The sequence below is a fragment of the Ascaphus truei genome, chromosome 11 (genome assembly GCF_040206685.1).
Source record: "Ascaphus truei isolate aAscTru1 chromosome 11, aAscTru1.hap1, whole genome shotgun sequence".
In the NCBI taxonomy this organism is placed as follows: domain Eukaryota; kingdom Metazoa; phylum Chordata; class Amphibia; order Anura; family Ascaphidae; genus Ascaphus; species Ascaphus truei.
The window spans coordinates 57225694-57238053 of record NC_134493.1 but is presented as its reverse complement, the minus strand read 5'-3'; the positions used below and the strand labels follow the sequence as shown (position 1 = coordinate 57238053).

General features: G+C 49.8%; 1 protein-coding gene across 2 annotated transcripts in view; it reads left to right on the top strand.

Annotated features, from left to right (window-relative positions):
- LOC142463594 (RING finger protein 112-like) overlaps positions 1-12360 on the top strand; it is a 67102-nt gene that overhangs the window by 30413 nt on the left and 24329 nt on the right. For both annotated transcript variants that reach the window (XM_075566540.1, XM_075566541.1), the window contains exon 4: positions 1436-1573. In XM_075566540.1, the coding sequence (XP_075422655.1) occupies positions 1436-1573 (138 nt within the window). The remainder of the gene's footprint in view (positions 1-1435; positions 1574-12360) is intronic.

The window sequence follows — 12360 nt, the reverse complement described above, 5'->3', positions numbered from 1 at the left end:
GTCCAGACTGGGATATATATATACACACATACACACACACACTATTAGCATGAGTCATGGTTATTCCACGATGCCTGATATGGTCACCGTTCTTGGCATGACCATATGGCAACCATTAGTTCTGTGTATTGTGATTTTATATAAGATGCAGAGAAATGAAGACAGTGACCATTTATTTCTAAAAAAATGACCTCCTACCCGTGCTACCTCCCACGTGTGTTAGCTCGCCTGGCATAGATACTTGTGTGGGGATGTATAACACTGCTGTCCTCCAGAACCACATACAACATCTTTACTTCCTAACTGTGCCATACGGGTTAGTCTTCTAGATAAGGGGTGTGCAAACTGGGGGGGTTGTTACTATGGCAGATGTTAATCTATAGGATTACCGGCGTTCCTAATTTCCAAATATGATCTTTATTATATGCTGTTGTTAATGAACTATTTCCAAACTCCCCTTGCATTTCAAACCCATGAGCTGATACTATTCGAGTCTGCAGACATTCAAAATACCAAGTTTTATACAAAATGGAACTTAATAAAAGCAGAGGAAGTCGGGTTCATATATAATCTTCTCTACAACTGTTATGAAGCTCTCTATTGTGATTAGAAAGCAACGTCCCCTCCGAACGTTTGCCATCTCTGAAGAAGACCTCTAGGTGTGAATGTTTATTGTACATATTGCTGACCATTAGTTGTCCTAGTAAATTGTATCATTACAGGCATACCCCGCATTAACGTACACAATGGGACCGGAGCATGTATGTAAAGCGAAAATGTACTTAAAGTGAAGCACGACCTTTTTCCACTTATCGATGCATGTACTGTACTGCAATCATCATATATGTGCATAACTGATGTAAATAATGCATTTGTAACAGGCTCTATAGTCTCCCCGCTTGCGCACAGCTTCGGTACAGGTAGGGAGCCGGTATTGCTGTTCAGGACATGCTGACAGGCGCATGCGCGACCTGCCGTTTGCCTATTGGGCGATATGTACTTACTCGCGAGTGTACTTAAAGTGAGTGTCCTTAAAGCGGGGTATGCCTGTATAACACACCTTTTTTTTTTTCTCCTTAATATTTCTCACATTAATTTAGGGGCCAATAACACAGCGAATCTGCTTTGTCTATGTCTCAGCACGAGAAGATAGTAGTGATGTTGAAGTGGTAGAATTGTGACATCGAGTTTGAATTCAGATTGATTGGTTTCTAGACTGTTATTTTGTTGCCTTCCTGAACAGTAAGGTACAGGTGTACTAAAGTGTGCCAGGTACAGGTGTACTAAAGTGTGCCAGGTATTGTGCACAGTGCGATTAATGAATGGCTGTACAGATTGCTCTGGGAGGCGTATCACAGGATGCAGGGTATTAAACAGGTGGGTAGGAGAGCTGGCGATTAGGGAGACCTCTGAGAATATGTATTTGTATCTCTAGGAAAGGGGCGAAGAGTTTAACTTGGGGGCGGATGACGAGCCCTTGCAGGGGTTCGAGTGGAAGTCTGGGACTGACAGCACCACCAAGGGCATATGGATCTGGAGCAGGCCGTTCATACTGGAACAGAATGGGGACAAGGTGAGGACGGGCTAGACTACTACTGTACGCTGGTGACTGCCGCTGATCTCTGTGTGACATTTGGCATGGCCATTTGCCTCTCTTGCCCATTGGCACAGTCCCTTTACCTCTCCCCCTGTGCCTCAGTCTGACCATCAAGGCGCAAAGCTAGCGTACTCTCAATGTTCCTTCTGCGTCCTCATGGGAAAGGTCAGCTTTCCGGTACAGGACCACCTGCTAGTGCCTCCTTGATCGAGACTAACTCACAGGATCTAAACACCGACCACCGTAACGACCGTCGCCGGCAAAAACGAGAACGGAAGAACCCTGGTCAGCAGCAGTGAATATACCCGTTCTTCACTCGGTGAAACCAGCCAAAAGATTCAATCCAGAACGAGCCTACGCAGACACACAATAACACAGCATGAAGAAGGGAGATACTGCACAGACACACAATAACACAGCATGAAGAAGGGAGACACTGCACAGACACACAATAACACAGCATGAAGAAGGGAGATACTGCACAGACACACAATAACACAGCATGAAGAAGGGAGACACTGCACAGACACACAATAACACAACATGAAGAAGGGAGACTGCACAGACACACAATAACACAGCATGAAGATACTGCACATACACACAATAACACAGCATGAAGATACTGCACAGACACACAATAACACAGCATGAAGATACTGCACAGACACACAATAACACAGCATGAAGAAGGGAGATACTGCATAGACACACAATAACACAGCATGAAGAAGGGAGACACTGCACAGACACACAATAACACAGCATGAAGAAGGGAGACACTGCACAGACACACAATAACACAGCATGAAGAAGGGAGACTGCACAGACACACAATAACACAGCATGAAGAAGGGAGACACTGCACAGACACACAATAACACAGCATGAAGAAGGGAGACTGCACAGACACACAATAACACAGCATGAAGATACTGCACAGACACACAATAACACAGCATGAAGATACTGCACAGACACACAATAACACAGCATGAAGATACTGCACAGACACACAATAACACAGCATGAAGACACTGCACAGACACACAATAACACAGCATGAAGAAGGGAGACACTGCACAGAAATACAATAACACAGCATGAAGAAGGGATACACTACACAGACACACAATAACACAGCATGAAGATACTGCACAGACACAAAATAACACAGCGTGAAGAAGGGAGACACTGCACAGACACACAATAACACAGCGTGAAGAAGGGAGACACTGCAGACACACAATAACACAGCATGAAGAAGGGAAACACTGCACAGACACACAATAACACAGCATGAAGATACTGCACAGACACACAATAACACAGCATGAAGATACTGCACAGACACACAATAACACAGCATGAAGATACTGCACAGACACACAATAACACAGCATGAAGATACTGCACAGACACACAATAACACAGCATGAAGATACTGCACAGACACACAATAACACAGCATGAAGATACTGCACAGACACACAATAACACAGCATGAAGATACTGCACAGACACACAATAACACAGCATGAAGACGGGAGACACTGCACAGACACACAATAACACAGCATGAAGAAGGGTGACTGCACAGACACACAATAACACAGCATGAAGAAGGGAGACACTACAGACACACAATAACACAGCATGAAGAAGGGAGACACTGCACAGACACACACAGTTACACAGCATGAAGATACAGCACAGACACACAATAACACAGCATGAAGATACAGCACAGACACACAATAACACAGCATGAAGATACAGCACAGACACACAATAACACAGCATGAAGACGGGAGACACTGCACAGACACACAATAACACAGCATGAAGAAGGGAGACACTGCACAGACACACAATAACACAGCATGAAGATACTGCACAGACACACAATAACACAGCATGAAGATACTGCACAGACACACAATAACACAGCATGAAGAAGGGAGACACTGCACAGACATACAATAACACAACATGAAGAAGGGAGACACTGCACAGACATACAATAACACAGCATGAAGAAGGGATACACTACACAGACACACAATAACACAGCATGAAGAAGGGAGACACTGCACAGACACACAATAACACAGTATGAAGATACTGCACAGACACACAATAACACAGCATGAAGATACTGCACAGACACACAATAAAACAGCGTGAAGATACTGCACAGACACACAATAACACAGCATGAAGAAGGGAGACACTGCAGACACACAATAACACAGCATGAAGAAGAGAAACACTGAACAGACACAATAACACAGCATGAAGAAGGGAGACACTGCACAGACACATAATAACACAGCATGAAGATACTGCACAGACACACAATAACACAGCATGAAGATACTGCACATACACACAATAACACAGCATGAAGATACTGCACAGACACACAATAACACAGCATGAAGATACTGCGCAGACACACAATAACACAGCATGAAGAAGGGAGACACTGCACAGACACACAATAACACAGCATGAAGAAGGGAGACACTACAGACACACAATAACACAGCATGAAGAAGGGAGACACTGCACAGACACACAATAACACAGCATGAAGATACAGCACAGACACACAATAACACAGCATGAAGACGGGAGACACTGCACAGACACATAATAACACAGCATGATGATACTGCACCCCAGGGGGACACTGCTTCCCACAGCCAGATCATTCCATAAATAACTGAAAAATCCAAATCCTCGATGGAAAATGGAAAAGCCGCAAGAACGGAAAACATTTGAACGCAAAATGATAATACACTTTGACACAAAAAAAGGACTTTATGCTGATATGGGGTTTTCAACCCACTACCATCATTTTTTGTAATGTTTCTCCCTGTCTCTCTGTGAATTTTACAATTGATCCCTTCTCCCCCCCGCATCCCCCAACCCCCTTGTAGGGTTCTACGTCTCACTGCCCCTTACCCCCCGTCACACGGCTGATGGATGTAGGGTCCTACGTCTCACTGCCCCTTACCCCATCACACGGCTGATGGATGTAGGGTCCTACGAATCACTGCCCCTTACCCCAGTCACACGGCTGATGGATGTAGGGTCCTGCGTCTCACTGCCCCTTACCCCCCGTCACATGGCTGATGGATGTAGGGTCCTGTGTCTCACTGCCCCTTACCCCCCGTCACATGGCTGATGGATGTAAGGTCCTACGTCTCACTGCCCCCCACCCCCCGTCACACGGCTGATGGATGTAGGGTCCTGCGTCTCACTGCCCCTTACCCCCCGTCACATGGCTGATGGATGTAGGGTCCTGCGTCTCACTGCCCCTTACCCCCCGTCACACTGCTGATGGATGTAGGGTCCTACGTCTCACTGCCCCTTACCCCAGTCACACGGCTGATGGATGTAAGGTCCTACATCTCACTGCCCCCCACCCCCCGTCACACGGCTGATGGATGTAGGGTCCTGCGTCTCACTGCCCCTTACCCCCAGTCACACGGCTGATGGATGTAAGGTCCTACGTCTCACTGCCCCCCACCCCCCGTCACACGGCTGATGGATGTAGGGTCCTGCGTCTCATTGCCCCTTACCCCCCGTCACACGGCTGATGGATGTAGGGTCCTACGTCTCACTGCCCCTTACCCCCCGTCACACGGCTAATGGATGTAGGGTCCTACGTCTCACTGCCCCTTACCCCGTCACACGGCTGATGCATGTAGGGTCCTGCGTCTCACTGCCCCTTACCCCCGTCACACGGTTGATGGATGTAGGGTCCTACATCTCACTGCACCCTTACCCCCCATCACACGGCTGATGGATGTAGGGTCCTGCGTCTCACTGCTCCTTACCCCCCGTCACATGGCTGATGGATGTAAGGTCCTACGTCTCACTGCCCCCCACCCCCCGTCACACGGCTGATGGATGTAGGGTCCTGCGTCTCACTGCCCCTTACCCCCCGTCACATGGCTGATGGATGTAGGGTCCTGCGTCTCACTGCCCCTTACCCCCCGTCACACTGCTGATGGATGTAGGGTCCTACGTCTCACTGCCCCTTACCCCAGTCACACGGCTGATGGATGTAAGGTCCTACATCTCACTGCCCCCCACCCCCCGTCACACGGCTGATGGATGTAGGGTCCTGCGTCTCACTGCCCCTTACCCCCAGTCACACGGCTGATGGATGTAAGGTCCTACGTCTCACTGCCCCCCACCCCCCGTCACACGGCTGATGGATGTAGGGTCCTGCGTCTCATTGCCCCTTACCCCCCGTCACACGGCTGATGGATGTAGGGTCCTACGTCTCACTGCCCCTTACCCCCCGTCACACGGCTAATGGATGTAGGGTCCTACGTCTCACTGCCCCTTACCCCGTCACACGGCTGATGCATGTAGGGTCCTGCGTCTCACTGCCCCTTACCCCCGTCACACGGTTGATGGATGTAGGGTCCTACATCTCACTGCACCCTTACCCCCCATCACACGGCTGATGGATGTAGGGTCCTGCGTCTCACTGCCCCTTACCCCCCGTCACACGGCTGATGGATGTAGGACCCTACATCTCACTGCCCCTTACCCCCGTCACACGGCTGTATGGTCCTGCGTCTCACTGCCCCCCACCCCCGTCACACGGCTGATGGATGTAGGGTCCTGCGCCTCACTGCCCCTTACCCCTCATCACATGGCTTATGGATGTAGGGTCCTGCGTCTCACTGCCCTCCACCCCGTCACACGGCTGATGGATGTAGGGTCCTGCGTCTCACTGCCCCTTACCCCCCCGTCACACTGCTGATGGATGTAGGGTCCTACGTCTCACTGACCCTAAACCCGTCACACGGCTGATGGATGTAGGGTCCTACGTCTCACTGCCCCCCACCCCCCGTCACACGGCTGATGGATGTAGGGTCCTACGTCTCACTGCCCCTTACCCCCCGTCACACGGCTGATGGATGTAGGGTCCTGCCCCTCACTGCCCCTTACCCCCCATCACACGGCTGATGGATGTAGGGTCCTGCGTCTCACTGCCCCTTTCATCCATTATTGCCCGGTCCGTATGTTCCTTCTCTGCATCCTCTGCCTGAGATGTGTAGCTTTGTTCTTCTTTTTTTGCATCTGTATTAAGCTCATGGAGTCTTTGTAAATCTGTATTGCTGACCTGAGGAAGAGCGGAGAACCCCTGAAAGCTCGTCTTATAATAGCAACTGTCCAAATAAACAAAGGTATCACGGGATACTGAAGTACGCCTCCACTCCGCCTCAACTCAGTGAGACACCGACCAGTCTGCAGGAAAACCGCAGCCGCGATCCGGGAGCCAGAGTGGCTCGCTGCGGGTGGCTGGTTGCCCTGGTCTTTGCACACGGCCCAGGTCAGCGTTTGAGTTTACCGTGGGCGCATAGGGCCCTGAAACGTAGGGTGACCATTTTTGGGCATTTTGATCTATCTCTGGCATAGGCTACCTGTCACGGTAACTTATGAGAGGTTGTATTATACACAAAAATACCTGGGTTGAACTGAACACGACTGAGATATTGTGAGGATTCGGGGATTGCGTCCCTTGCGGCGCGGTTCCTCCTCTTTACGTAATAGTACCGCAGCGGCTGCTGCCTCCGATCTGCCCCCCGCTGGTGCGCGCACTCCCGCTCTGTTTACAGAGCGCGTGCGTACCCGCGCCTCTTCTACCAGGTCACAGACCTTAGCTCCGCCCCCTCAGTCACGCCGCATCTCCGCTGCGCGCGGCGTGCACGCGTGACGTCGCGCAACGAGCCCCAGCTGCGAGTCAAGATTGCTGTGAGCCCTTGTCTCCTGCAGCCTATCCTTTGCATCTGCAGAGGCTCCGCCCCCACTCCGCCTCCTCTCCTACTGATTCCTGTCTCCTATAAAAAGCTTCCTCTTCCTGTCATACCTTGCTGAACATAACCTTATGTAGTCTTTGCGTGTGCCTGTCTTGTCCAGCCCAGTCTTGTCTTGTTCTCTGCAGTTAACCTCTCGTGTACCGACCTGGCTTTACTTTTGGATACTCTCTGGCTCCTGACCCCTGGCTTACGGATAACGACGACGAGTACCTCTCCAACCCCAGACCACAGGCTTACGGACACCAACTACGTGTATCTCTCCAACCCACGGACCCCGGCAAGTATTGGATTAACCCTTTCTACATACCCAGACCCAGCAACGCTACAAACCACCTTCTGGGCTCGCCTCCGTTACTGTGTGTGTGTGGCACAGTCCTTCCCACCTCAGTCCCGGGGTCAGGTCTTGTTTGTGGGCTCGCGCAAGCGTTACAGTATGTTCAGCCCAACAAACATTGACCCCCCTGAGGTGGGCCGAACCACAACGGTTGCTACTCTAGTGGGAAACATACCCCAGGAACCACGTCTTCCGATACCTAATCAGTATGCGGGTGAACCCCTAGGATGCCGAGGCTTCCTGAACCAATGTAACGTCCACTTTGAATTAACCCCTTCTCGCTTCTCTACCGATAGATCTAAAGTGGCTTTTATTTTTTCATTGTTAACCGGAGATGCACTGGCCTGGGTAACTCCTATCTGGGAGTCAATGCCTGAACTCACGCATAACTTTATTTCTTTCAAAAGAAGGTTTCTGCAGGTTTTTGACACTCCTGGCCGCAAGGCTACTGCGGTCTCTTCTCTTTTCCATATCACCCAGGGCCACCGGACCGTCGCAAAGTACGCTCTTGAGTTTCGGATTATTGCAGCGGAGACCGGTTGGAACGACGAGGCTTTAACTGCAGCCTTCTGGCATGGCCTCTCTGACTCCGTGAAGGATTCATTGGCTGCACGTGAAAGACCCACTGCCCTGGAGGATCTGATCTCTACATGTATACGGGTGGATCAACGCCTCCAAGAGAGACGAAGTGAACGCCGGATTACACATACGCCGGTACCTATACCTATCTCTCCTTCTTTTATTCCAGTTCCTGAAGCACCAGACCCCATGCCGCTGGAGACTCACCATTTGTCTTTTATGGAAAAACAGCGCCGGAGAAGCGAGGGGCTATGTCTTTATTGTGGCCTAGCTGGTCATTTGGCGTATCGCTGTCCTACGCGTCCGGGAGAACGTCAGCGGTCTATAAGGTATGACGGAGTTGCTTTGGATACCATATCTTCTTCTTCCTCTTCCAAAGGGAATCTGTCAAAAAGGATCCTTCTACCTATCATAATGGAGGGTAAGGACTTTCATACATCTGCACTTGCCTTCATCGACTCTGGGTCTGGAGGAAATTTCGTGGACCAGAATTTTGCAATAAAACACCGGATCCCACTGCTTAGGAAGTCCACTCCCTTAGGACTCGAAGCGATAGACGGCCGTCCACTCCAGCCTGCCTTTATCACCCTGGAGACCGTGATCTTCACCCTTTCCACCAAGGATGGACACAAGGAACAAATCTCGTTGAACGTCATTCATTCACCATCTGTACAGGTAATCTTGGGCCTCCCCTGGTTACAACTGCACAATCCCGTGATTGACTGGACTGATAAACAACCCATACGTTGGGCTACCCCATGTGTCATTCCTTGTGCTCTCACTTCACTCTCTCTTGCCGATTTAGAGACTGCGGATCCTTCCAAGGGGTTACTTCCAGAAGTCTACCATGAATTTTTTGATGTTTTCGACAAGGTCCGTTCAGAGATTCTTCCTCCTCATCGTCCCTTCGATTGTCCCATTGATCTGATTCCTGGTGCCGTTCTGCCTAAAGGCAAGTCTTACCCTCTGTCCCTTCCTGAGTCCCGAGCCATGTCCGAGTATATCCAGGAGAACTTAAAGAAAGGTTTTATTAAGAACTCCATCTCTCCTGCTGGGGCAGGGTTCTTCTTTGTAAAGAAAAAGGACGGATCCCTTCGCCCGTGCATTGATTATAGAGGCTTGAATAAAATAACACAGAAGAACCGTTACCCGTTACCACTCATATCTGAACTGTTTGACCGTCTCCAAGGTGCCTCCATTTTCTCCAAACTGGATCTCCGGGGTGCCTACAACCTGATACGCATAAGGGAGGGAGACGAATGGAAAACGGCCTTTAACACCCGCGACGGCCATTATGAGTACCTAGTAATGCCGTTTGGACTCTGCAACGCCCCGGCGGTCTTTCAGGAGTTTGTTAACGAGATTTTCCGTGATGTTCTCAATTTATTCGTCATTGTATATCTTGATGATATACTAATTTTTTCTAAATCCTTGCCTGAACATATCCAGCATACCAAGCTAGTACTCTCTCGGCTTCGCCAGAATCGTCTGTATGCTAAGATGGAGAAGTGTATGTTTCACAAAAATTCTACTTCCTTCCTGGGTTATATAATCTCCGAGAAGGGATTTTCCATGGATCCTGAGAAACTAAGGGCGGTATTAGATTGGCCCCAGCCCACATCGCTTAAAGCCATACAGCGATTCCTTGGATTTGCCAATTATTATCGTAGGTTCATCCATAAATTCTCCACACTGGTTGCTCCTATCACCGCTTTGACCAAGAAAGATGCTGATCCTTCCTCCTGGCCTCCGGAGGCTGATCTTGCTTTCAAGTCTTTAAAGAAGGCCTTCACCACCGCTCCTATTTTGCATCACCCCGATCCCTCCCTTCCCTTCACGTTGGAGGTCGATGCTTCGGATATTGGAGCCGGGGCAGTGCTCTCCCAAAGACGTTCTCCTCAAGATCACCTGCATCCATGCGGCTACTTTTCCAAGAAATTCTCCCCCGCAGAGATCAACTATGATGTAGGGAATAGAGAACTTTTGGCTATCAAACTTGCACTCCAAGAGTGGAGACTCCTTCTTGAAGGTACCGAGAAACCAATCCTTATTCTTACTGACCACAAGAATTTATTGTATATTGAAGGTGCTCGACGCCTTGGTTCCCGTCAAGCTCGCTGGGCTCTTTTTTTCTCAAGATTCAACTATGTAATCTCTTACATTCCTGGTACAAAAAATTTGAAGGCTGATGCTTTGTCCCGCCAATTCATCCCCGGAGACCGATCCGACGACGTTCCAGAGACTATTCTTCCTTCAAGATTGATCATTGCAGCTAATTCCTTCGATATTTTGGACAAAATTCTGGACTCTCAAACCCGGATTCCAGAGGGTCTGGAGGTACCTGAGGGCTGCCTATATGCGGCAACCAAATTCCGTCAAAAGATTCTTGTGTGGGGTCATGCTTCCAGGTCAGCCGGTCACCCTGGGATCAGAAGAACCACCGACTTAATCAGACGTACTTTCTGGTGGCCAGAGATGTTGAACGACATTAAGGAATTTGTTTCATCTTGTTCCATCTGTGCTCGGAATAAGTCCGTTCGAAAAAAGCCTTCTGGTCTGCTACGCCCGCTCCCCATTCCTGAACGCCCCTGGTCCCATTTATCAATGGATTTTATTGTGGAGCTGCCCATTTCCAATGGCATGAATACCATCTTGGTCATTGTGGATAGGTTCTCCAAGCAGGCCCATTTCATACCCCTCAAGGGCCTCCCTAACTCTGCAACTCTAGCTGATATCTACGTCAAGGAAATCTTTCGTATACATGGGGTTCCTGTTTCAATTGTATCCGACCGTTGATCTCAATTTGTATCCAAGTTTTGGCGAGCGTTTTCTCAAAGACTCAATATCTCGCTTCTTTTTTCTTCCGGGTATCACCCGCAAACCAATGGACAGACTGAAAGGGTAAATCAATCATTAGAACAATATCTAAGATGTTTTGTTTCGGATACACAGGATAATTGGGCTGAGCTCTTACCGTGGGCTGAGTTCGCACATAACTCCCTTAGAAACGAATCCACCCAAGAGTCGCCCTTCTTCATCAATTACGGCTACCACCCTAACTCTCTTCCCATTTCTTCTAATACCTCTGGAGTCCCTGCTGCTGATGCCAGTGTCAATGCTCTTCAAGAGTCATGGAATAAGATTCGGAGAACTCTCCAGGAATCCGTTCGGAGACAAAAGACCCAGGCAGATTGATATCGTCGATAGGCGCCCAGGTTTAAGACAGAAGACAAGGTAGGACTCTCATCAAGGAACATCAGATTAAAGACACCTACCTTAAAATTGGCTCCCAGATTCTTGGGACCATTCAAGATCCTGGAACAAGTTAATCCTGTGGCGTACCGCCTGGACTTACCTCCCTCTATGAAGATACCATCGGTATTCCATGTCTCTCTTCTGAAATCTGTCAAACAGAGTTCCAGGTATCCTGATGTTGTTTCCCCTCCTCCTCCTGTGTTGGTGCATGGTCAAGAGGAATTCGAGATCCGCTCTGTCATTGATTCAAGAATCTCCAGAGGGAAGGTGCAGTTCCTTGTACACTGGAAGGGTTTCGGCCCTGAAGAACGTTCTTGGGTCTCCGGTGACCAGATTCACGCTCCCGGCTTGCTCAGACGCTTCCATGCCAGGTACCCAGACAAGCCATTTATGGATCGTCCGGAGTTCGATCCTCAAGGGGGGGGTACTGTGAGGATTCGGGGATTGCGTCCCTTGCGGCGCGGTTCCTCCTCTTTACGTAATAGTACCGCAGCGGCTGCTGCCTCCGATCTGCCCCCCGCTGGTGCGCGCACTCCCGCTCTGTTTACAGAGCGCGTGCGTACCCGCGCCTCTTCTACCAGGTCACAGACCTTAGCTCCGCCCCCTCAGTCACGCCGCACCTCCGCCGCGCGCGGCGTGCACGCGTGACGTCGCGCAACGAGCCCCAGCTGCGAGTCAAGATTGCTGTGAGCCCTTGTCTCCTGCAGCCTATCCTTTGCATCTGCAGAGGCTCCGCCCCCACTCCG